A 27,273-nucleotide genomic window follows, 5' to 3' on the forward strand; every position below is an offset into this window, starting at 1 on the left:
CCCCCCCCCCTCCCCCCTGCTTGTTCTGTCCTCTGAAGAGTTTTACGATAGTTCTCCACCGACACTGTGCACTCAACAATTTAAGAAAAAGAAGAATGAGGAGGAAAAAAATAAAGAGGAACTGCGGATAAAATGTCTGACGGTTGAAAGAGCGCGAAAACGCCATTCATTATTTATCGGGTGTTTCGCATTACGAGGATACATACCGTGGGAATACGAACTCGTTCCTCCTCTCCTGTCGATACCATCGGGGCCCTCCTGCGAGTTACGTCTGATTGTACAGGAACTTTGTCACTCAACTCCATTTTTCACGGCTTTTCAAATCTCTTATTTACGCAGTAGAGAGCGCGCACGTTACGGTTTTAAAAATTTTTTGCAGAAATTTACGATACATTTGTTGATATTTTTTTTCATGATGTCGATTTGTCATAATTTTGAGGATTTTCGACTTTTCAAATAGAAAATTTCAGGGGAAAATTTGTGAAAACTGTTGTTTCAGTTAAATTATTTCATGAAAATTAACAGAAATCAGTAAAGTTCAGGTAAATACATCTTGAATTCGTAGAAAATTAAAAATTCATCGTAATTTGAATACTAAAAATTCAAGTTTTTATTGAAAATTCCCGTAAATTAGGAAATTATTGTCTTGCTGTTGCTCAAATATTTGGAATTTCCAGTGAAATATGAAATTTCATTTTCTCCCAACAGAGTAATTCCCAGCGACATCACACAACCTAAACTTTTATTACCATTCTTGAATTTTTTTAAAGATCAAACACCCTTCAAAAAATTATCCCATCCCATTTATTCGTGTGATGAGCGAATTTCTTTTCCAGGATGAAATAAAATATCCTGAAAAAATATCCAAGTCAAACACAGCGAGCTAAGTTAACGACGGAAAACCGTAACATTCTTTTTTCAAAAGAGGATCCGTCCTCCCCCGCTGTGATCCAACAGTGGCAATTAAAAACTTTCGCACGACTTGTTTTAACTTGAAAAGTTGGGTGAGGTTTAACTCGCGGTCTCGTGTGTCTTTCAAAAAATGGAGTAAAACCTGGGGGGGGGGAGGGGGCGAAAGGGTTTTTTTTTCACTCATTGCAGTGTCGAATGGGCGATAGTAACGACTTGAAACCACGCGAGGAACCGTCCGGGTATGTACGAGAGGTGCTCGTTAACGTTTGCGATTTTTACCCCGTGACCTCCTTCGATTCCGCAATGAGAGACTCTGTGTATTCACACATTACGTTTTTTATTATTTTTTTAATGGAATTAACGGTGTAGAAAAATTGGCAGAAGTGAGCGAGTGACTATTGTGTTTGGAGGTAATTGGAGCATTGAGAGAAAAAATGAGAATAAAAGAATTTGTGGAGAGGGAAGAATAAATGTTTTGAATTGAGAAAATTGAAGAAATGAAAGAACCATTTTGACCCGTTAGTTGTAGACTTTAGTTTACGAATTGAAAAGTTTTTCGTCAATTCGATGGTTCGGTGATCAATACTGCATCGGGGCAAAACGGGTGTCTTTATTCGAGGGAATGGTTGCGTTATACTGTTGACAATTTTTCACTGAAATTTCAATGAATTTTGTCTTTGGAAATTCATAATTTCATGGGAAAATTCATGGGAATTTCATTTTAAATCGAATTTAGCCAAATTTTTTCAACAGTGTAAATAATAAGTACCTTTTGTCTGGAGTAATTTCGTTAATTTTATATCACCCTCATAACACATTTCAGCACGTATCGTAATTATTGTGGATGCATTAATCATCGTCAGTGTTTCAACAATAATATTCTCGTGAACCATTAAATGCGGCAAACCACTTGAGTTGAAAAAAAAGCTTCAGCTCGTTACAACGAACGAGTCTTATTCAACACGATTGTATCCTGCCGTTACTTACGTAAATGTTGGCAAAAAGTTGACCACAAAATTTTTCTCCCCTCGATAAATGCCCCGTGTCAAACGACAGTCTGGGAAACTGCTGTTGGGTTGAACGTGGCGAGACAGTTTCCTCGTTGTTCGACAAATAGCAATTGCTTGGTACAACGAAATGCGAAAATTCGCAGTTTGAATAATTGTTCTCGAAATGATGTGTTAATTTTTATTTGTGAAAATTCCGTTTCACCTGAACATTTAGAATTATTTTATTACTTGAATTTTGAGGGTTTGAATTTTAGAATACCTTTAAAATTAAAAAATTAAAATTATCTACAATTAAAATTAGAATTTTGAATTTCAAACTATTAGGGAAAATTTTTTTAATGGAAAATATTGGAGAGTCTACATAATTAGCAAAAAAATTAAATTTCATGAACAGATAATTAGTAATTTTCTCGGAAGTGACATTAAATTCCATTTAAGGGGGAAAATAATTATATATTTTCTGATTTCACTGAGAAGGGAAGCATTCTTTGCAATACTCCAGAATCCAACTGATTTGTCAGTAACAACAAACCAGTAAATTTTGTGTGAATGAGTAATTGTTAAAATTTTCAAGATTTTTACTTGAAATTTCAGGAAAATTATCATGTTCCGGTGGAAACTTTCTTTTTCGCCCACACGTAAATTGATTCAACGCGACAGAAGATAGGGGAACACAATTTTTCGCAGAACTAATTATTTCTCCCACCGCACCAGACCCACTCAACTTTTCACTATAAATTTGAATAAAAATTCCCGGAAAACATAATGTCCACCAGATTTTTCTCTTCGTGCGTTTGGAACTATAAAAAGCACTTGAACGTCCTAAAATAAAAGAAGCCATTTCGTGCGAATGAACTGAAGAAGTGACGAAGTGCCTCCGAACATCTCGAATTATCTCGAAATAGGAGGATCACTCAGTGAAGCCGTTTTTCCTCTCCCTCCCCTAGAGGTTCTTAAAACCCTTTAATCCCATTCTGCCGCGACCGGAAACGATCGCCATCCTCCGTAAACACGAATGAGCGTTGTTGTACGTGTTTACGTACCCCATCACCGATAGGATAGACTGATGGGCTAAGTGAGACGGAGTGAAAACAGCAATTCGTGGCAATATCGAGTGACACAAGAGGCCGTCGAGTGCAAACACACATGGGGAAAGGGTCAACGAACCCTCCGGTGCCAACGAATCGGCCGGGATTCCTCTTCGGTAATTCACTGGGGAGTAGTTGGTGCCGCATCCACGTCTGACATGTGGGTATAGGGACACGATGGGCGAGAGGGCAGAATTTGCATCGCTCTTGTAGTCGTTGTGGATACACGTTGAGTAGGTAGAGTTGGTAAATCCCAGATGATGAATCATTCAGGACTTTTTTCGTCGGGTCTTGAGTATTAGATTCATATCTATATTTCTCAATTATTATTACGTGAATATCAGATCCATATCTGCTTACATTTCAATTTATTCTGCGTATTCACACAGTTCAGGTGAAAGGAAAACATCTTTTCTTGTCTTTTTGGAGGAAATTTCCGAGTTTTTGCTTTCGAACTAAATGTTTAAAACGTCCGAATATGCGATTTTTTTTTATCGTGTCCGTGCGCTGTTAAAAATTGTTGTCTGAAATTTCCCGTACACTTTTTGAATATTTTTATCGAATTTATTTGCACTGAAATTTCAAGGAATTTCGTCATTGAAAAATCAGGATTTCGTGGAAAAAGAGAATTGCAAAGTTCAGTTCCATTTTTCCCTGAAATTGAATAGAAATCCAGAAAATTCCGGTCCATATATTCTGGAATTCTCAGGACAGTGACACTGAATGCGATTTAAGGGGAAAACAATGTAATTTGGCACTGAATATTCATATGAGATTGGTAATTCAAATAAATTGAGGAATTCTCGTCTTTACGCTGCCTAAGGACGACAGATGACATTTAAATTAACGATAGTGTTATGACATGAAAAAATAGAAGAAAATCGTGAAGTACGAACTTAAAAAGGAGAAAAAAATTGCTAATTTATCAGCGACAATAACTGTAATTATTTATAGAAAAATGCAATTGTGAACTTGTTTTTGTGACAAACGAAAAATGTTCTTGAATTGAGAAAAAAAATGCTCAATTTTTTCAGTGTAAGCAACACGTCATGCCCTCCCACTTCACTAAAGCTAGATGAAAAATGTACTTGGGTGCATCTTTGAACGTCTCGATCAGTGGAGAGTGTACTCAAGTGTGTTTTTTATTTTTCAAGGTAAAAGACCTCGAAGTTCTCCTTAATCTGCATTTTTCATTGTTGCATGTTCTCTTTAATCACTCGAACGAACAAAAGAGTATCTTGTGTGTCCATTGAAGTCATCAACAAACGCATTTAAATCAACGTAACTGAGAAATATCGAGTGTTGTGATAATGTTAACTATTATTCAACTACATTGTCCCCTAGAGTTAATTAAATTTGGCTTCCGCCTCGATAAAAGGGCGAAACGGTATCGTCTTACAATTAGCCTTTCGTCGGGGGGCGATGGAGAATCCAAATACACTCGGGAATTCGTCTCGTTAACGCTACCCAACACAGGCTTCTATTTTCGGTGTCTGGCCGTCTCGACTTGATGTGTTATGCCCGGTCAACGTGGGGCCATTGTTGCAGTGTGTCACTCGTTGCTCGGAGACTGCGCTAGAGCACATGGGAATGCGCACACATTAAACGATGAGGGAAGCGCAGGGATTGATCCCTGGAAAAACCGAAAATCTGACCCTTTCGCTCCGGGTGAAAAAAAAACTTTTTCAGTTTTCACACTTTCCACATACTTTTGAGAGTTCTGAATAACCCGTCGCTTAAATAGTTGGAATCAACGTTCACCCGGCTAAAAAATTCGATTTTGGCGAAAGTCGACTTTTCCCCTGAAAAAATTCAAGATCTGACCCTTTGGCTCCGGGTGAAAAATTTTTTTGTTCAGTTTTCACTTTTTCTACATAATTTTGAGAGTTCTGAATAGCCCGCCCCTTAAATAGTTGGAATCAACGTTCACCCGGCTAAAGAATTCGATTTTGGCGAAAGTCGACTTTCCCCCTGAAAAAATTCAAGATCTGATTTTTTTTTTCAGATTCAGATTTTTTCAGATTTTTTTTTTCAGTTTTCACTTTTTCTACATACTTTTGAGAGTTCTGAATAGCCCGTCCCTTAAATAGTTGGAATCAACGTTCGCCCGGCTAAAAAAATCGATTTTGGCGAAAGTCGATTTCCCCCTGGAAAAATCCAAGATCTGACACTTCGGCCCCAGGTGGAAATTTTTTTTTTTCAGTTTTCACTTTTTCCACATACTTTTGAGAGTTCTGAATAGCCCGTCGCTTAAATAGTTGGAATCAACGTTCACCCGGCTAAAAAAATCGATTTTGGCGAAAGTCGACTTTCCCCCTGAAAAAATCTAAGATCTGACCCTTTGGCTCCGGGTGAAACAAAAATTTTATCTCGACATTTGTCGCGTAAAAATGCATCTAAATGCTTCCAAACAAAAATATTAAATAAAATGATAACATAATATTTAAAAATAATGCAGAAACTACTCTAAACAATGCTTGATTCGTCCTCACAGTCAACATATTTTCATTTTCACTGAAAAAATGAGGGATAAAATCGCAGAATGTGCAAATTATTAGGATGAACAAGAATTTCTGGAGGGAGGGTCACTGCGCCAGCTATTGTCCTGTGATAACCGCCCACGTGCTGTTTCATCGTGAATTATCGCGTGGAATGCAGATAGTTTAGTATCACCACACACACATGACTCATCACTGTTTATTCCCAACGACAATGATAAACAATGAGCAAGTTTTGAATGAGCGAGTGTGGAGGGAGTCTTTGCTTTTGTCAATATCTTGATGAATGGACAGATGGCAGTGGCCAACGGAGACTTGAGCCATTCAATTGAACAATTGGCGAGCANAACAATTGGCGAGCATTGGGGGGGGGGGGGGAGATTTGAGAGTACATGACTAGGGGAGTTCATTATCTTCAATTCACGACGAATGAAGACTGTGAAATCCTCAATAAAGAAGAGATAACTTTTATTTCTTCATCGGTTTTCATTGTTCTCGTAATAGACAGTTGTAAAAATTCAAAATTCTAGGAATTCCGCGGGGAATGCCTCCACTCTCCCTTTCAACATCGTCTCTCTCTCGTTTTTTTTTTCATTCACATTGGAAAATTACCCGTCTGGCGAGTTGCAAAATGAGAGTACAAAGAGAGGTTTCGAGACAATGCACCCGCAGTGTTCAGCGAGTACCTCAGGTACTCATTCTTTTTTTTATTCAAAAATGCATTGTTGTCCCACGACTATCGACTGATTAAAAAATCTGTCTAAATTCCGCAGACATAAAGAGCGAAGATGTCTGCACTTTTTTCAGCCCCACGGGGACAAAAATCCATTCAAAATGAGCTCTCAATTTTTTTCAGCAATTTTAGTTGAAACTGTAGTGGAAATTATGATATTTTTGTAAACAGGAACAGTATTTTTGCGAAATTTTGATCAATTCATTGCGTTTTTTCACTCAAAAAATTGAGGGAGGAATTTGGAAAGCAAATACAGATCGCGATTGCTAGAATCCTAATTAACAAGTGGTAATTAAATGAGAGGGACAATTATTAACGAATTCCTCTCTCCATTTATTCGTGGGCAATGATCTGAGTTATCACAGTGATAAGAAGCATTCATCCCGGCCGTCACTCCACTCTTTTTGTCCCGGTTCTCCGTTTCCTCCGGATGAATAATCACAATCCAAGTAGGAAGTCCTACGACTCCACGGCTTTTTCAATTACCCATACAATTCAATTTTTTTCGTCCAACGCGAGTGAAAAAAACTGTTCGCATCAGCGTTGGACATTTGACGAAAAAGCAATTACCCGGGACGAGCCGATAACGTCACTCACCCGGAGGGTTTTTTTTTTAAAGGCCCACCAGAATTGAATTATTGTAATAAGAATCCATCGAATGGAATGCGAAAGATAAAATTTTTTTGACAGGGAGAAACATTTTAAGCTCGCCGCCAGATTGATGTGCTCCAAATATTCGCGTCGAGTTAGATTGCAAAATGTGCTTTTAACCCCTTGCACTTCCACTGCCGGTTGGGGGAAAATATTCCAGACACTTTTCAGTTTTCGTGGATAAAATCGCTCTTGACAGTTTCAGAGAGGTCCAGAGGGGGGACCATTATAGATTTTTTTTGTTGAACGACAAATAATAAGAAAATTTATTTTTATTTCGGAGGTGAGCTAAAATGAACTATTTTTAATCTTCAGTAATTCTGGAACTGCAGAGTGAAATTTCCCGATTTTTTTTTCATTTTCAAGATATTTTTTCAAACTTCAAAATGAGCCTCGATTAATTCAAATTGCGTCGTTTGGTCAGGCGTTTCGTCCTTCTTTCCATTTTGCATGAGAAACAGCAATATAGGATAGTGGCCTCATTTTCAAAAGCCCACAGAAATATTCCCTCCAGTATTCATGGTGCAGTCTACACAGCGAGAAAACCCGGCAATCTAAAATTACGAAGAGAATTTTTTTTTCTAAAACCGCCTCGGGGGCGAGAAAAATGTCGTGCAAAGCCCGGAGAAAAAAAGAAATTATACCGCGGGCCCTCTTTGTTTTTCATCCAGGCAAAGAGAAAGGCAGGCTGTACTTTTGCCCATTGTTTTTGTCTCGCCTTGATGGTGACGCCGACATTATCGACCGGGGCGATGGCCTACTTCGTCGGTACGTCAGGAACGGGTATTCCCCGACGTTTGTCTCTCGCATACCCTATTTACATCATCGATGAAAGAAGCCCTTCATGCCATTCTATTTCCGTGGACATATGCCATCGGCATGTTCTCAATGTGAATGAGGGAATAACTGGTGATATTGAAAACATTTTTCTTTCACTCGGCATACGACAACTTCCGGTGTGTGAATGTCCTGTTTAAATGGCTATTTATACGACCGTCGTTGGCTCTCAATGGAATACAGGAATGGATAATTATTTTTGGATTTCCTTTCTAAAAAAAAAGGATGGGCAATATCTCAAATCGAAAATGGGAACTCGAACATGGCGGATATCTCGAGCGAATGGAAAAAGTTGGGCGGTTTTCATGAGTACAATTGTGTTGCGTCGAATTTTCATGAAGCCCGGCTAACAAACAAGAGAGAATTGAATGCCATTCTATGAAACATGAATAAACGAATCATAATTGTCCAAATAATTTAGGTATATAGTGAAAGTGATCGATTTTTTCACTTTGAAGAAATGATATTGATATCCAAATACTCATTTTTGAATTGACATGTGAACTAACTAAAAATTGAGAACAGTGTGGGATCAAAAAACATTGGATTCCAGTAATTCGCACTCTAAAATGTGTTCCAGAAGGAAATGAATGAGGCGGAAAATTTAATTCATGATTAATTTAATTTTGAGATTTTCAATTATGACTGTTACAATTACAGCGTGCTGTAGCGCGCGTTCGGTCTCGTGAAGTAAATTGAAGAATGGCGAATGTTTCGAGTGCACTCCTTCATAATTTTTAATGTCAATTGCACAATCTGTAATGACTCATTGATTAATTAATTGTCGTAATTACGGAAGAACATGAGCCGACGAGATGTTGATTTTCTCACTTCGTCTCTCGTTTTTTTTATCGCCATTGTCATTGTACCGATGATTGGCTGAACCAATGATAAAAAACCGTTGTAACGAAGCCCACGTTCAGCAACTGTTAATCGCAATAGCACGACCTCCAGTTGTTCCAACTAGCGACGACCGGGGGACAAGGCTGTAGCCGAGTCCCACGGCCGTGGGACGTTACCCCAACAACTCGTTGTCGCTTTTTGTTGCATTTCGTGTAAGACAACAGAATAGAAGACGTCCCTCTGCGCGCAAAACCCACAGCAGCGTTTATTTTCGTCTCTCCCTCGTTCCATGGTTTTTCTTCTTGTTTGAGGGATCACTACCGTTCGTTCACGCCCCTCTCTATTTCAGGATGAAAATAGATGGTTGAAGGCATTTATTTGAGTATCCGGAAGTTAATTTGTTTTTTTTTTTTTCAACTTTGTTACAGATTTTCGGGGCACGGATACACGAACCACACCTGAAATGCCGATTCCTTTTTAAGGTAATTCGAATTTACAAAATGAAAAAATAGTTTCAAAATGAAGTTATTTTATTTTTAATGTTTGGATGAAAGGCAAGAATATTAATTTAAGAAAATGCAAACAAATAACAGAAAACAAGTGGAAAGTTGCTTTCGTCAGAACATAGTCAATATATTTTTGCTCATAAATTCGCAATTTGCTTCCGAATGGAATTTCTGTGATTTTACATTAATTTATTGAATTCTATATTCCCCCAACGTTAAAAAATTTTACATTTCCCTGAATATTTTTTTCAAAATAAATTTTTTTAACAACAGATGATGCAATCGATCTCATTATCGAACTCGATTAAGATGGCATTGGGAAGAATATAACTATCCAAATAACAATTGGATTTATTAATTATTTATCAATTGAATTTATTAATATTAGTTATCCCGACACAAAAAAATTGGAAATTTGGATTTCAACGAACACAATGCTTCCATTCGGCAGCAAAAATGACGCATTCCACTTCAATTTCATCAAATTCTCAAATAAGGGGAATTCTCTTGAATCAAAAAATAATATTCTTTAATTTCTTTCCTCCACGTATGACTCAATCAATTAGTACTCTCTCTATCTCACCCCTCGGCATTCTTATCGTTCACCCCCATCGATGCGTCACCATGACCCTCGTCGCCCCTCCCATTCCCAAAATTTCCTGTTTATCTACAACCCAAACCCAACTGCATTCTCAATCCACCGGAAGTCATTACCTCTGATAAATGGAGCATGACGTGTCCCATTTGAATTGCCCATGTATTAGTATTGTCGTAGATTAAGGTGCAGTTGAACTCCAACGACACACCTCCAGCATCGTACGCATTAGTTTGATATTCTCTCATCTTCTGGGTGAGTCTCCCGCGCAGCGAATGCTTGCGGCCCGCTGTCAGCTGTGGAGTTGGCGAAGGTCAGGGTCGTGCGAGGGGAGAGACAGCATAATCAATGCCTGTCCCCCCCCCTCCCCAGCCCCCACTGCAATCGCCATGGTAACCCATCTCCTGACCCATTCCTAGTATTCGCACTCGTACTGACTGCGTCAGTTGGCGAAAAAAGTTGTCCCCGCGAGGTGCATTACGAATTCTTTTGTTCACCCGAAATTTCGAGACACCTTGAACTTTTACATTTGGGGAGAATGGAGAGAGTACTGACGGATTGGTATCACCGTGTGAAAGAGTCATACGTTGCAGTGTGGGTTTACCGGGTGTTTCAGACAACTGGGAGAATGTCTAGCTCCGCAAGTACCTGCGGTGGTAGCGCCAGCGGGGGAAGTGGAGCTCTCAGTCTCATGGGGTGTGTAAGGGAGGCATCTCCACCCCCGCAGGATCACGGCGGCATGGGGGAGGTTGGGGGACAACGGGGAGCTGATACACTTCCTAAGGGTGAGTTTTTATTAGTCAATTTCTTGCGTTTTTTTAATCGATGAACACCATTCAGTAGCGAAGTGGTAATACGGTATAAGCCAATTTTGACTGTTGACCAGTTTTCAATGAATATCTCGGAATCTAAGGGAGAACAAAATTATTGTTATTATCTTTTTTTACTTGAACATGTTCAAAGTCTCCACAAATTTTCCCATTATTCCAATAACAACCATTAAGCGATTATTCCAATGGAAATAATACGCCGGCATTCTTCATCGATCCACAACGATCATCGATGCACTTCCGGTTGATCGGGCTCGCATTATACCGTTGCACTGATTTACGCGAGTTTTCGCATCGCAGCGGTGGTTCCCGGGACCCGAATGGCCCCCGGGGATGCTTCAAACATCACTGCGCATCACTGGATAATCGACAGTGCCGGGAATCCACTCATCCATGAAAATCGAAGCGTCCCATGATGTTTTTATTCTTCTGAATCCCTCAAATAATTCTCAGGGTTTTTTTTATCGTTTCGTGGCCCGGAGTAATCGATAATCCGGGTGATATCTTCGATATGTCGGGAGATTATCCGAAATTAGCGAGGATATTTATTGGCATGAGGTTGAGGAAACGTTTATTGACTTAGACTCGTTTCGAGGGGAGGACAAACCGGGTCAGGGCTTTAGGAGAGACAGTTTATGGGTCTTTTCAATTCATGAGGAAAATTTAATGAAGAAGTCGATGAGGAGTAATGATAATTATCATTCTAACGATATTTCGTTATTGAAATTGGACTTTTTAATTTACATTTTGAATGGATGCTTTTTTTTATGTCGTAATTATAACATGAGAGGGTGTGAGGTGAATAAGGGAGACGAGTAGGAAATTTTGTCAGCATTCAATGAAGAGAGAAATTTCATTTTCCGTATTTTCATGATATTTTTCAATTTATGAAAAAATTGATTTGAAAAATATTGACAATTATCGTTTTAATAATATTTCGTAATTAAAATTGGACTTTTTAATTAAAATTCTTGAAGATTATATTTTTTTCATTTCATAATTATTATGAGGTAAAAGGGAGAGATGTGACTCATGCGAAAAATCAGGAAATTTTATCGATATGTCATCAAGACATAAATTTCATTCTTGTTAATATCATCATTGAAATCCATAACTTCTGACAAGTTTTATGATATTTTTCAATTTATGAAAATAATGAATGAAAAAAATATGGACAATTATCATTTTAATAATATTCATAATTGAAATGGGTCGTTTGAATATAAATTCTGTATGAATATAATTATTTTTGCGTCACAAGTCTTGCATAAAAGTGTGTGATGAGACTGATGGAGATGGTTACAAAATTTTATCAACACATTATCGAGCCAGAAATTTCTTTTCCGTTAACATCTTGTTTACACCACAAATAATCTCGTCAAATTATCAATTAAGAAGAATGTTATCACATCTCTTGAAAAACCTCCAATTGCCCAGATGAACTGACAGTTACAAAATATTTCAAGTTTCCAATTTCATCTCCCAATTAAAAAATCCCAAAAATTCTTCGTATCCACCAGCAATCGATTTCCACAAGTTCAGAAAATTCTCCGAGTGTCTGAAATTTTTCTCTAAATACCTGATTCCACAAATCGACCGCCGAAAATGGTAATTCCATTAAATCCCACATGATTTCGTCTTCGATGACTATTGCACAAGCACTTTTGCTTTCACTCGACTCAACAAATTGTCGAGTTATCGCATTCACCTGGTGGGATTCGGGTCAGTGGAACAATTTTACTCTAAAAAAAGATCGCCTATGTCGACTGTTTTGCATGCAATACAGTGTGACACACACTCGCCTTTATTTTTATTCCTCGTGAAATGACGAGTAATGTCGATCAATCGAATGTGATGATTTTTAACGGAGATCGTGTCATGATCAATCCGTATTATCATTGTCCCCAGTCTCCCTGGAATTATGGTGAATACGAGGTCAGTGGAACGTTTGAACGCACTCGGGTTTAATATCGCGTGTGCCGTCGATGCGCTCAATGCTGTGCAATTTACTCTGCTTAGGCCTCCTTCGACTTTTACCGTTTTATGGGGATATAACGATTGGAGATTCATCGTATTTGAGTGAATTAAGGTCACACGAGAAGGCGTATCACAATGGAAAATACTATTTTCGTTTGTTTGTCGCATCTTTCAATCAACTTAACTCTCACTTAAAATATCCAAGAATAAATTTTTCACGTTTATGAACAAATGATTTTTGTGGTGGACTATTGATTGTTATAAATTATTTATAGAAAATGCCCATAATTTTCTAAAACTGCAATTTTAAAATTATTTCATTGATCTTTCTCCAAAAGTAAAGTTTCTACTTTTTTTCAGATTTTTAAAATGTTTTCTAACGGTTCAATATCGAGAGTCAAATCCAGACATGCAAAGTTTAAATAATAAAATCATCTGAAATGAAAGCTCTGATGTTTAACTACAAAAGTAGAAAAACATTTCACTGGAGAAAAAATGGCCAAAGTACTTGGATATTTTTAAATTCATTATTTAAAAAAAATGAAAATTTTGTGGATTATTGGGTAATAATTCAGAAGAATGACATTGTATTTAATGTAAGGAAAAAATTCTGAACTTTCAGCTTTCACTGAGAATTCAATAAAATTCCAAATTCTGCAACTTAGAAGAATTTCCAATCGAAACATGAATATTGTGGACGAAATTATGCTAAAAATTACCAGTTAATTTTTCATTTTCATGGAATAATTGAGCCGGAATTTACAGTTTTCATTTATTTTTCCCTAAAATACGAAATCCCCAGCAATTACAGTCTGACGTAAGATAATATTTCATATTTAATCATCGATTCACATTGAATGCATTCAACTCATTCTGCTTTCCCACTGAATACAATCGTTACAAACATGACTGATGAGTGAAATATTCATGTGTCAGAATGATAAATTAATTGTCCATAGCTCCGAGGATGAGTTGCCGGTAATTCATGATTGATCGATCAACATGCTCACGACTTACTGACGTCGCACTCTATATAAGGGAATGATTCGAACTGTGTCCTTTCAGGATTTTATCGTGATTATTCAGATAAGGCTTTATGATAATCTAGAGTGAGTTGTATCTTATCTGCGGCCTTTTTGTTGCTGAGTGAGTTGTGATAGGGTCCAGTGGACGGTTTGCTAGTGAACCCGGTGGATGTGCATTCATAATTCTCCGCACATCTCATCTCATCTCAATCTAACAGAAGAAGAGAATGGTCTAAGCAAGTTGTTCAATTTTTTCATGTTTTTTTTGTGCTAAAAAATCAAGGAAATTATCATCTAGCAACAAAAATGGAGGTGTTTGATATCGAAGACTTATACGGTAAATAATTTTCACGTAAAAACTATATTTTCTGATTGATAAAAAGAAGAACTAATTTCTTATCTCAGTGTGCATTAGAATAAAAAAAGCTCAAATCAATAGAATTGTCATTCAATAACAAAAATCGAGGTGTAAATAATTTTGTCGCATTAAATAATGCAACATCTTTTCCCTCATCACCCAGCTAAATTCAGTGGAAGAATAACCCTCTTTAATCGCCGTCTAGTCTCAGCCCCTTGGGGTAAAAAATTCCCCCCGGTTAAGGGGCTGGCCCACCGATTATAAACCCCTCCACGTCCCCCCCCCCCAGAAAAAAAAATACAAAGAAAGAAGAGAGACGAAACATCGCAATCACACCAGATACACAATTGCAATTTTTTTCATCAGCAAACAAAAAGTCCTCGGAATTTAACTCTCCATTTTAAGACGCGAAGTCCCGTGATGCTGGCATTAAAATTTTTTTTATCTCCTTTTCACCTCATTTCTTTTCGTTTCCGNCTCCCCCCCCCCCCCCCAGAAAAAAAAATACAAAGAAAGAAGAGAGACGAAACATCGCAATCACACCAGATACACAATTGCAATTTTTTTCATCAGCAAACAAAAAGTCCTCGGAATTTAACTCTCCATTTTAAGACGCGAAGTCCCGTGATGCTGGCATTAAAATTTTTTTTATCTCCTTTTCACCTCATTTCTTTTCGTTTCCGGCATCGTCGCGACTGCGAGTGTATGTGCCGCTCACCCCTCATCCTTCCTGAGCGTATCGCAGGGTGAAAGCGCACGCCAGATGAGGGTTTACGTGGATATCCTCGAACCCCTCGTATTAATCCCCCGTACCCCCGGTAAATTTTTTTTTTCTCTTCGTTGAAGCGTCCAGCGACTCTAAATACTCCCCCTATTGTTGCAGTACTCACGAATCCACTTCTCGATATCGCACAATTGAAAGCCATCCCTCAGCAGTGAATACACTGATCTGTAAATTTTTTGTTTCACGGTTTTTTCGGAGAACAATGGCTGTAATTTGAGAGTAATGATGCTCTAAACTTTTGTCTGGGTGATAATGGATGAGAGGTGAATGGAAGTGAAGATGAAATACTCACGAGAAATTCATCATCCTCGCAACATGTCGAATGAAACAGCATTCTTGGTCGTGTTTTCATTCAGCAATTGCAAAGTAAATTGACAATTGATCTCGGGAATTTAAGGAGCTTGTCACTCGGTTCTTTTGATTTATTATCGAAGCGAAGAGCAACCCACGCATCTGTTATCATCCATCAATCAGTGTACCGTGATAATGGAAATTGAATTCGTACGTTGGATCGACTCAGCAAACTAGATTAAACCCAACTAAATATAGATTCTCACTATTAGCATCTCTCCAATTCTGTCACGCCGACATACCACCGAGCCCACGTCCCATCGATATTCCATTCGTTTCCTCAGCGTGTATCGGTGTGCTCGGGATTACCATGTATATCGATACATAATTCCATTTTCATGGCATCTACATGGCAGGAAAAATCTTTCCGAATGTACACTATTTCCTATGAATCAAGAATTTGAAAGATGCGATTGACAAAGTAAGAAAGTTTCGGCCAGGATTTGAGAGGCGACATGGAAATTTTTATCGGATCTTAGTTGCACTGAAATTTGAGGGAATTTTGTCATTTAAAATTCAGAATTTAATGGAAAAAACTATCAGGACAAGTAAATTTCGGTTGAATTATTTCATGAAAATCCATGGAAATCGGGAAAATTCCGATGAATATGCTCTTGAAATTTAAATTTTGATCCAACAGTGAAAGTTTAACATTTTTTTTTGCAAAACAAATCGTTTTTTATTTTTATTTTTAACCAGATTTCTTCATCTAGTCATACTCTAGACTGGAAAAAATCAAAATGAGATTTAAAATATAATTAAATATTTAAAGACATATTTTCCATTTGAGAATTTTCATTCCTTCATTCATGTCATCTTCACAAAAACCAATGAATAAAAATTAATGAAAACACGTCCTCCGCAAATTAATGCTCATAATTAATATAAAATTCACGGAATTGTGACTCATTTGTCCTTCCAGAACCAAAAAAACGAAGATTTCATCCTCTCCGAGGCCTCCGTCGGATTTTCCGTAGGAAAAGCCGAGGGGCTGCTGATGCGCGAATTAATTCGAGAAATGGTGAACGAGATGGTGATCTACCAACTAGAGATAGAGAGGAAGTGACTCTGAGACATCCAGCTGGAGTACCTGAAGAGGCTCGAAGCCGTAGTGCCAGTGAATTGCTCACAGACTCCTGCGATCGTCAGAGGTAAACTCGGGCGGAATCATTACCATTCACTTCTCTGATGAGTTCTATTTTTTCCCCCCCCACTCTGGATTACAAAATTTCTCTCAATTCTACTAATTACGTTTCTCATTACTTTCCTTTTATTTTTTTATGGTTATTATTTCAGCCGAAGACGAATCATGTGGCCCAAAAAATACAGAATATCCTTGAGGAATTCGTTCAATCAGTAAATATCTATCAGATTATTCGGCTTTCTGTGCGTTTTTTTTTTCTGTTTTACATTCACAGAAGTAAATTTATTCGCTCTTTTCATCAGATGGAAATTTATTTCTGTATCTGTAAATGTATTATTGTTCTCCCATAAATTAGTGAGTCTCATTATGTCGCTAAAGTTGGCTTATAGACCTCTAATACAAGAGTGAAACGTAAATAAAATGCAAACACTCGTAGCTTGGGGTGATGAATGTGTTTAGTTGTATAACGCAATTCAATTGTTTAATTAATTCATTGAATTGTTAGAGGCGCGAGACTGATTGTCTGAGAGCTTGGCATTGTCCTCTTGTATTTCTATCTCGACGTGTACCATTAAAACGTAATGGCTTCTGCATCTCAAGCGAGAGGAAACAAATGAGATTTTTATATCACGGTACTGTAGCAGTCATTTACGAGTAATCAGTAACTCATTATTTGGTGATAGAACGAACAGTGTTTGGATAAGTATTGCTTTTCCATCTCCAAAACTATTTTGCCCTTTCATTCCATAAGACGCCCATTCATCATCTATTTCCTTCACAAACTTTTTGTCACGATTAGTTATTATCAGTACGTTATTGATTAGAAAAATAATCAGAATTTGATTTCGTTCATCAGATAAATTCAAATTTTGTATTATGAGTAAGTCCATTGGCTTAAAACACTTGAATAAATGAAGAAAAGATAAATTCAATGCACTTAATGGATTCGTTCAAGCGTGAATTAATGACTAGAAAGATAGATTTTGTTTCTCTACTTATTACAAAAATAATGAACTATTATTGATGGAGTATTTATCTTCTGAACTCTGTCCATGACATTACATTCCACCAAAACTTCCCATTCACTTTGTCGATTCTGAAACTCGTTCTCGGCCACTCACTTCTGAGACATTTGACCTGTAAAATGAGAAAAGGTGTTTAGAAACTGTAATTTAAAACTTTTGACGTCTGAAAGATTGGGATGAACTCAAAGAGTACAAAATTCTAAATTATTCTGTTAAAAAGAAGAAGTTATTTGGATATTTAATGATTGGTTTCTAGGGAAAAATTGTTTCTGTCACAAGTTTAAATCCAATTTTTCGCAGATTCAACTTAAAAAATATCGTGTCATCCACTCCCACATGATTGGAGAGCCTCTCAGCCCCATTAAAAAAAGTAAAATTCTTGTTTCCAGTGTTTTCCTGAGACGTAGCGGGATAGACGAATCATTTGCGAAGCTGCGAGCTGGCTCGGGTCAACTCTCAGTGTCCCACGACAGTGTATTCCCCGGGGAAGTGCCCCATACCCGACCGCTGTCATCCCTGGATACCCTGGCAACACTAGAAGTATGTCTCCTTCTCTTTATTTTATCAAACACTCTACCATAAACCTCTGCGCAGGTTAGATGATGAATTATTACTCACAAAGGAGAGAGAAGAAAAGGATGGGCCTTTAAATTGTTGCTACATATTTTCTTACCTCAGTCCCTGTTATATAAATTTGAAAGGATGATAGTAATGCACGTATGAGATGGATATTAAAGTTTACCCAGGCACTTGGAAGAGAGGTAGGAAGTTTTATAGTGATACTCGAGGCTCATTCTGAATTATTAAAAAGATAAACGAGAAACTTTGGGAGTTTAAGCGTGCCTGCAGTCTCTCAACTTCCTGAAATTTTCAGTTCACTATTTTCGGTTTGGCAATAAGGTCAACCACCGAAATAAATTTCTACCTCAAATAGTTTTATATTAATTTTGATGAGTTTCGGTAAACATGCTGAACTGTGCAGAGATTTTTATGACTGAAAATGCTAATGGGGGTGAAGCATTTTGATTTGATAATTTGATTTCATGAAATAAGTCGTTGTCGATCAAAGTATCACCAAATTATTAAGTATGTCTCAGTGCTTTGGTCTTTTCATTTAGTAATATTATTCTAAATTGATTGAGCACCAGAGTATTAATATTTTGCGAAAACTTAGGGTCAAATGGGGCTCAAATGCAAGCTCTGATGTTACAAACGTCTGATGATACAAAAGCAGAAAAGCGTTTGCTGCAGAAAAAATAGCCAAAGTACTTGGACATCCTTAACGGCCATCATTAGATGTTGAAATCCTCTTCAAAATTTACAGTTGAACAGATTAAAAAGATGAACGAGAATCCTTTGAAGTTGAACCATGCCTACAGTCTCTCAACTTTCTGAAATTTTTAGTTCACTATTTTCGGTTCGGCAATAAGGTCAACCACAGGAATAGATTTCCCCGTCTGTTTGAAGACGTCGTACTAGATGGCTTAAAAAATACGCTGAATTTGCCATTCTGGAGTACTAGAGGGTTTACGATCTATTTAAATGGAGTATCAATTCAATATTCTAGACACGGGTGGGTTGAACGCCTAGTTGAGAGAAGGCAACATGTGTTTAAAGCGTGAGCTGTCTTCGTAATGTTGGTTATTGAGGAGACTGTTAACTGTACTGCATCCACTGAATATGTTGGGAGGCAGCTGATGGCATGCCGCATTAACGATTTTGTCGCGAATTCATTCATTCGGTGTTTAACAAAATGCCAACAAATTGAGTAGAGAACATTCACACATATAGTATCACAAGAATTAACAGGAGTTATGTTACTTTGTACTCGCTAGAGTTAGGTAATTGCGAACGTAAAACAAACCGTTAACCAGACGATCCTCACACACTGTTAGATAAAAATTGAAATTGCACAGACAATTGATAAGTCATTTCTAGGAGCGGCAGCAACACGAGAATTCCCGAGTCGCTTGAATTTCGAACCAAAACGTGAACACTCAGTTCCAAAATCCGCTGAATTCTTAAATTTGAGAATTTAAGAAAATTTAGCATTTTCAATGATGAAATTCTCTGGAACTAAAATGTGATAAACATTTAATTTCAAGTACTGCACCAAAAACAGTCAACATTTCCGTAAACAAAGTCCTAACGACTCGACTGATGTGAGTCACGTACAGCAATGATTGGCCTAACGAGAGAATATTTCGTGATGGATTTGTCATTAAGTAATCATGGAAGTGGCCACTTATTATTGATACCAATTGGATTTAATAGAGTTCCGTGAAGTCTCGATAAAGAACCCTTCATCCTCGGTTATTTTCGTACCATGGAAGAGAGATTCCAAGGATACATTACAACTCCTGTGTTTCGAAATTTTTTAGAGAGTTTTATATCTCCCCCTTTTGAAATTGCGAATCACGTACAGACGAGAGATGCTCTGGAGTGAGTTAGTGCAACACGTGTGTGCGGGTTACAGTCGAAGTAAATCTAACCAGTCGACATTGATCTAACTCCATATCTTATTCGAAGGCGTTCCGGCCTGATACGCCTTAGGAAAGTACACAGTTGAATTTTTTCATTATTAAAGAGCCAACTCCTTTCCCGCTGCTCCCAATCCTAAGCTATTGTTCTTTATGCTGTGAATTAATGTTATTCTTTTTTCTTCTGTTTGCAGAGACGACAAACCAAAGCCAGTGCCGAGGCTGTGCACAAGGATTACGGATCGTACGGGCCTTACAATCATCGGATATCACCGAGAGTAAGTATCCAGCATGAGATTGCATGGTTGTATTTATGAAATGACGAATGCAGCATTCGTAAATTTAGAGAGATTCATTGAATCACTTCTCAACAACAGCCTCTTCTCAGGCGTTAATTAAAAAAAGGCATCATTGCCGTTTTATCTGGTCATTCTCGAGATATCTCGTTAGCAGAGACATTATGGATGCACTCATTTCTTCGGTCCTTCTCACCAGAGAAATTTAGCCCAGACTGTCTTAATGAAGAAAGTGATACACTCTGACTGATTAAGGGGACAAATAAAAAGTGGCAGATATTACGCATTAAATATGTTAATCTTTGCTGATTTGTTTTCCCCGACTGATAATATCTGTCCTCGTATATTTCGTTGGCCAATTACTCGGCATGTGGAATTTTATTTGAATAAATTAAAGTATATTTCAATAGTACTCCCAGGGAATTACAATTTATAATGACGGAGATATCAAGGAAATTGCCTTGGACTTGACATGATGTTGCGAAACGGGATATTGTTAGACAAAGAGTGATGAAATATTGAAGAAAGTGACAGACATTGGAGTAGACAGGGTCACAGAGATGAAAGCAAATCCGAATTCTTGATGAATGCCTTGACTGAATTCTTTTATGCTAAACCAGTTTCCCGTGTCTGGTCTTTGTTCACTGAGACATTTATGTATCGTGCAAATGACGTAAGACGTGAACATAAATCGTTGATGATTTTGCAAGTGTAGGGAACAAAGGAATTCAGTACTCAAATGAGGAATTCGGCTCTGTAGAAGGGAAAGTTTTATCTATTGATGACCTTTCCGCTGTCACATTCGATGTTCATTTTTTTCAATTAATTGTTTATTAATGAAATAGCTTATTATAAAATATAAAATTTTGTGTTTGGATATTAATATTATTTGCTCAAAGTGAAACAATCGATCATCGTTTTCACTATTTGCGTTCAGATTTTCCTATCCTTGACGTAAAAAATGTGAGATAATCTCATAATTCTAGCTATTAATTCAACCAAGTTTGTTCCAAGAAAACCTTCGTAAACGTAATATTAAAGAAGTAAAATTATATTCTCCTCTGACTCGAATAATTTGAACAATTATGAATAGTTTATTCATATTTCATTGACTTTTCTTTTGTTTGTTAATCGGACTTCGTGAAAATTCGACGCAAGACGCTTGTTCTCATGAAAACCGCCTTACTTTCCATCCATTCGAGATATTGTTCATGCTTTTATTTGGAAAGAAAAGTTCCAATGCAATTTGAAGGAATTTCTTCATTGAAAATTCAAAATTTACGGGAAAATCAATGGAAATTGTAAATTTTAGTTCATTATTCCATGAAAGGAATAGAAATCAGGAAAATTTTTAGTGACATCTCAACTTCATAATTTTGTCTCCCCTGAATACAATTCCATATTACGATGAAATCCCCATTTCTAACGGACAATATTGACTGGTCCCTCAATACCCAAAAAATGTTAAAATAATGAAAATCTATGTGCAGGTGCTGGAGCAAATAAAAACGGCCATAGAGAGCCGGAACCAGCTGGCCTCGTCGACCTCACCAGAGTCCACTCACGCCCCGAACGTGAGTAACAAGTAACATATCTTCATTTCAACCTCACTCGAAACTTTATATATCTTTTCTTTGTCATTCGAAACGAACTTTAGTGTTCAGTGCAGCTCTCCGCACTTGTCGGATACATAAATTTCAAATGAATCCCTCCCTCCTCTCGCCATTTATTTTCCCCCTTTTTCTCTTCGTCTTGAGGTTGTTTTTACGACGCGAGAGTTGACAAGCGTACACACATCCCCGGCATTTATTCCATGGCCTTTCAATTTTATCAACATTTCTTTCTGCATTCTTCACTCCACGACATTATCCGAAAAATTATTCCCCCGTCATAACACGAGTGCGTCACCAACAATAGAGTTTATAGTGCATATTGTGGACTATAGATTTCCTCGTTTTTTTGCGTTGCAGGCGACCGGCGAACGCTATCAGCAGGAAACCAATGAGGTGAGATAATACGGAAAGAACACACATTTTTATGCGTATATGTTTTTTTTTCACGTCAGGCTTCCTCAGTTATGCGCTTGATCCGTTCACACCCTGAAGCCTGCTTAGTTCTTTAGTCTAGATATTACTCGATAGGTCGATCCACCAGGTTCTACCCCAGTTAGTTTAATGTTAACACTGATGAGTTTCGGCAATGATGTGGTGATGTTGAATTTACATGTTGAGGGGGGAAGTTAGTTCGGGGTTCATCTGCTGACATTTTCGTAAATCGCAATACAAATGGGGGTGAAGTATTTCATATTAATAATTTGGTTTCATTGAATCATCATCACTTATTCTAATCATCAACGATATCCCAATTGTTCGATTTATCCCTTTTCATCCATCCTATTTCAAAATTGAAGATGTATTAACCTACAGTGGGTGATTTACATTCACTCAAGATGCACGAAAGTTATAAAGGAAAATTGTACTTGCTGCAGTAACATATTTGGTACAAATTTGCTTTAAGTCTTTCGCTGTGGACACTAATACTTAGTCATCTTAAATTCTGATTTCACATTTTTTAATGAACTGGTGTATAATCTTGAGAGGTTCGAGATCTTTTGCCACCAGAAATGCAGATATGGTGTACGGTCTAGGACACTTGTGCTTAATAAGTTTATCAATTAATCTTGCAGAATGCATAACACAAAATTGAATTAACAAACTTAACAAATGGAACCGTTAATTGATGAGAGGTTCTCATCTAACTGAATTACCCTAAAATTTCAGAATCGTTTCACAAGATCAGAGAAGCGAGACCGAATCGAGGAAGAACCCGCCAAATTCCGGGTAAGTCCAGCCCACTATCACCTCCAAATTCTCAATCTTGTGCAATTGAATGCGAAGGCGTATCGACCGGTTCTGAAAAACCCGTGACTCACATTAATTTTTTTTTTTCAACGAAACGGCCAAAACCGCAAGAACCGTTTTGTCATCCATTCTCAATCTCCCTTCTCTCTATCATTTTCAGTGTAATAAACAATCGAGTCCCGTGAATCGGGTCAAAGCTGGTACTGTCACCACTAACGACCCGTCCCTTATACGGAACATGAGTAAAACGTTGTGCCCCTCTTGCCCCTGCTCAATCCCACTGTCTTCCAGTCGTTCTCGTTCTCCTGGCTAACACTCCAGGCATCAACAGAGCCTTCTTCTGTGTATTCTCTATCACTCTATTATTTCCGGATGCTCTCGACGGCATAATGATAATGTTCCGTTACCGTGATTGCTGGTGAAACGGAGTAATTAGCGATAGTATTTTTTTTAAACATTCACCTGCTGTTGTTGGTGTTTTAGCCATGTTTTGACGGTTAATTGAAACAATTTCCTTGATGGTAACATTAGACGTTGTTGTGTTAATATTGTCTATTTTCTCTGATGTATTGATAGTTTCATCTTCTGAACGTTTTTCCTGATCAGCATGAAGAATCTATTTGCTTTCTAATAGTTTTAATTACAATAAGTCAACGAAAGTTAACGACTGATTGTTCTGACGATTGATGAGACTTGATTTTGGAATTTTATACTTTGTCAAAGAATTGGCGATGCTTTTCATTTATTGATATTCTTTATTTTGTCTGATACATCAATAGTTTCATCGTTTAAGCGTTTCTCCAGCTTATTGTGAAGGATCAATTTGCTTTCTAATAGTTTTAATCGCAATAGGTCAAGAAATTTACATATTTTTTAAAAATACAAATTCCGATGATCGATTCCGCCGCTCAAATGTGGTAATCTCAGATAACCTAGACGTTTTCAGTTAGCGACTAATTTATCTGACGATTAATAAGATTTGATTTTGACATTCTATCTTTTTTTTTATGACAAAACAAAGGTGATACACAGACAGGGGTAAATAATCGCTCTTTATTGGCTGATAGTCTTTATTTTCTCTGATACATCAATAGTTTCATCCTTTAAGTGCTTTTCCTGATCGTTATGAGGGACCTATTTGCTTTCTGATAGTTTTAACCACAATAAGTCAACAAATTTACATATTTTTAGCATTCACAATTCGGATGATTGATTCCGCCTTTCGAATGTGATAATCTCAAACAACCTAGACATTTTCAGTTAACGACAAATTTATCTGCCGATTAACAAGCCTTGACTTTCGCATTCTATCCTTTTCCGTCCAGGGGATAAAATAACCCCGTTCTAAGAAAAGATATCCATTGATAGCGGTAAAATATTAGCTTTTCATTCACTTATATTCCGCATTTTCTCCGATACATCAGTCTCATTTCTGATTAATGTGTTCAAAACATCAATTTGCTTTTTAATAGCTAAATAACCATAACTCAACAAATCGATGCATTCTAAAAAATGAAAATATTAAAGCGACTGATGTTTAAAACCATTTCCACCTTTCAAATATCGTAATCACCAATAATCCAGACATTTTCATTTAACGTCTGATTTATCTCACGATTAATAACACTTAACTCGCCACTCGGCGCGCACATCGGTGGTTCAACTTCATTTCATGCGTGAAAATTTTATCCCAAGTCTCATCAAACACTTTGACATTGATCGAGATGATTTATTTAAACTCACCACTTTTCCCCTCATTCGTTACCAACAATTTCTCAAGGATTGAAGTAAGAAGTGGATTCTAATGTGTCATTAATGAATAACGGAGATGATTTCCTCACTCGTCCACTGGCATTCCCCATCCACCAGTAATTTTCATTAATAGTAAGAAATACATCGCTTCATAAAGCTCGCGGAGAGATAAAATAGAGGGCATTTTTATTGGAGTATCAGTTATATTCTTTCTTGGAAGGAACATACCGCCGATGAAATTAGCCCGGATGATTCACACATACCGTGTGGGGAGTTTTAGTGGGTGGCTCGGAGGAAAGGGTGGAGACAAGAGAAATGAGAAGTACAAGACCACCAATGATTGAGACTGGAGTTTGTGTTGGTTCGTGTGCCAGTGTTAAAATGGAATTACCGTTACTCGGCCTGATGCCACTCACATCGCCGTTGAGTCACAGTATTTACCTCTCGCTCTGCACAGCAACACGTTGTTGTATTTACACTTGACAATAATATTTTTAAACATTCAGCGCCCCCGCATTTATTCTCTTGACTTCAATGTCGTTAAAGTAGGTTTCCCCCTTTGTATTAATTACCATCAGAGGGCGATGTAGAAATTTTATTCACCGACTGATGATAATTTACTGGCAGTTGGTAAAAATGTGGAGAGGGGCATTGAGATGTGTTTTTGAGTGAACGATTTCAAAATTAAGAGTAACAATTTCAGATTGACAGAACCTCAAGCAAAACCTAACTGTCATTCTAAAAAATCTATAAATAAAGACAATCCCCTCCTCTCTCGCTGTTTAAAAACTTTACTCGTAAGTCATTATGTTTTTGTTTGAAATTTTCGTCAATTTTAATAATTACGATAATGACAATTAATAATAATAATGGATAATTATTAGATTATTCATTATTACATATTCACTTCAATCTCATTAAGGGAGTTTTCGCCTGTACATTAATTACCATCAGATAGTCATGTAGGAATTTTAATTAACGATTGACGATAATTTACTGGCAGTCGGTAAAAATATGGAAATGAACATCGAGAGATGTCTTCGAGTGAACGATTTCAAAATAAAGAATAACAATGCTCGAATAGAAAGTTTTCATTCACAGTTGACGAACATTGTGGCAAATATTTATTTTCCGCAATAAGAATAGTTTATTTCCTCTTTCGAAACGACCCTTTCTCGAAACATTGCACTTTGTTTTATCCATTCGAGTGTAAAATCCACTATTGCAATTGTGAAAACTCGACCGCAGAACAGTGACTTTTTCCACTTGACTGAATGACCTCCCTTAACCGGAAGAGAAGCAATTGTCTTCGACAAACTCGACTCCCATAAAAACTAAACATTAAAACAAACTCAGAAATTTCTTCGAACGACAAATGCAAGATTGCAAGGTGAATCTCAAGGAGTTGATGAATTTTCGAGAAGTGAAATTGGATTTTGCTCGACGAACCGATGATACTTACCATCAAAATCTTCCGCATAAATCATACCTCGGTGTTTATCATTCCCGAGTGCATTACACCCGATGAATATTAATCACACGATTTCACTGTAATTAACTTTGTACATAGGCTTCCAATCTTCATGGATCCGAGGCCTCACACTGTTGGAAAAAAATTAAAATTTCATGGACGGTCGCCTAGTAATTTTCGGGAGACTAACATTTGAGGATATCCAAGTATCTTTTAAAGTTTGGTACAGACGACAGTATAGACTCAACCATTTTCAATCATCAAATTTCTCCATTAAATTGCGTGAGAAAAATCACGAATATTCTGCGTCATTCAAATTACATTTTGCACAGAATTATTTTTTTGAACATTCGTTGTTTATAAATATAAATAATTGAAATTTTGTTAAACTTTCGGAAACCTTACTTTATTTTTAAAATTGCAATTTTTGATGGTTTCATCAATCTTCCCCCAGAAGTCAACTTTCTAATTTTTTTTCAGATTTTTTAAATATTTCCTAAGAGTTCAAATGAAAGCTCTGATGTTTAATTAGAAAAGTAGAAAAGCATTTAACTGGAGAAAAAATAGCGAAAATACTTGGATATCTTGAAATTCCAAATTTTTTAACATCGTTGAGACGAGAATTACTCGACCTATTTGAATGTTCAATAAAATGATGAATATTCAGTTTCGAATTCCCATAAATTTTCAAATAATTGAAAATTGAAGAACAAATTTACCGAATTTGCCTCGATTTACTAATTTTTAGGCAATAATTGAACTGAAATTTACAGTTTCCATTGATTTTCCCCTGAAAATCCGAATTTTCAATGACGAAATTCCTTGAAAATTCAGTGCAACTAAAACGCAATAAAAAATTTCGAAAAGTGCACCGGAAATGTCATCCAAAAATGTTCAACAGTGCAGCGAAGCAAACAATGAGAGAACATGCATTAAAATAAGAAAAAATAAATTCAGTGGCATTTGAGTATCACTCGTGACATTTAAAACAAATACCAGAGATTTTCATTGGGTCAGACCCCTCCCCCCACCCACAGCTCCCGACATTACAATTTCAAACAGCGAAATCCCGCGAGAAAATTGTCCCAAATAACGAAGGAACAAAAAAAAAACACTTGTGGCAATTACAACGGTTTCGCGTCGCTGTATTTTCTCACGGCTTTTATCTATATTTTCCACGATTCGCCGGTGACTAGTTGGAAAAGGAGTCCCTCGGGCTTGCGAAAGACCTTTACCCGTATCAAAA

The 27,273-nt window shown here is 37.2% G+C and overlaps 1 protein-coding gene across 3 annotated transcripts in view; it reads left to right on the forward strand.

The window, feature by feature from the left end:
* The window catches only part of LOC107040263 (titin), a 53,112-nt gene that overhangs the window by 13,037 nt on the left and 12,802 nt on the right, over positions 1 to 27,273 (forward strand). Inside the window, exons 2-10 of one of the 3 annotated variants that reach the window (XM_015260279.1) lie at positions 9,001 to 9,054; positions 10,290 to 10,458; positions 15,921 to 16,149; positions 16,295 to 16,354; positions 17,557 to 17,707; positions 19,842 to 19,925; positions 21,434 to 21,517; positions 21,914 to 21,949; positions 22,724 to 22,783. In XM_015260279.1, coding sequence (XP_015115765.1) covers positions 10,302 to 10,458; positions 15,921 to 16,149; positions 16,295 to 16,354; positions 17,557 to 17,707; positions 19,842 to 19,925; positions 21,434 to 21,517; positions 21,914 to 21,949; positions 22,724 to 22,783 — 861 coding nt within the window. In that variant the 5' untranslated portion in view covers positions 9,001 to 9,054; positions 10,290 to 10,301. Of the gene's footprint in view, positions 1 to 9,000; positions 9,055 to 10,111; positions 10,459 to 15,920; positions 16,150 to 16,294; positions 16,355 to 17,556; positions 17,708 to 19,841; positions 19,926 to 21,433; positions 21,518 to 21,913; positions 21,950 to 22,723; positions 22,784 to 27,273 lie in introns of those variants that run through there. The other 2 variants (XM_015260277.1, XM_015260278.1) reach the window with 2 other exon arrangements.

The sequence above is a fragment of the Diachasma alloeum genome, unplaced genomic scaffold (assembly GCF_001412515.2).
Source record: "Diachasma alloeum isolate Michigan unplaced genomic scaffold, Dall2.0 Dall_scaffold_00326, whole genome shotgun sequence".
In the NCBI taxonomy this organism is placed as follows: Eukaryota; Metazoa; Arthropoda; class Insecta; order Hymenoptera; family Braconidae; genus Diachasma; species Diachasma alloeum.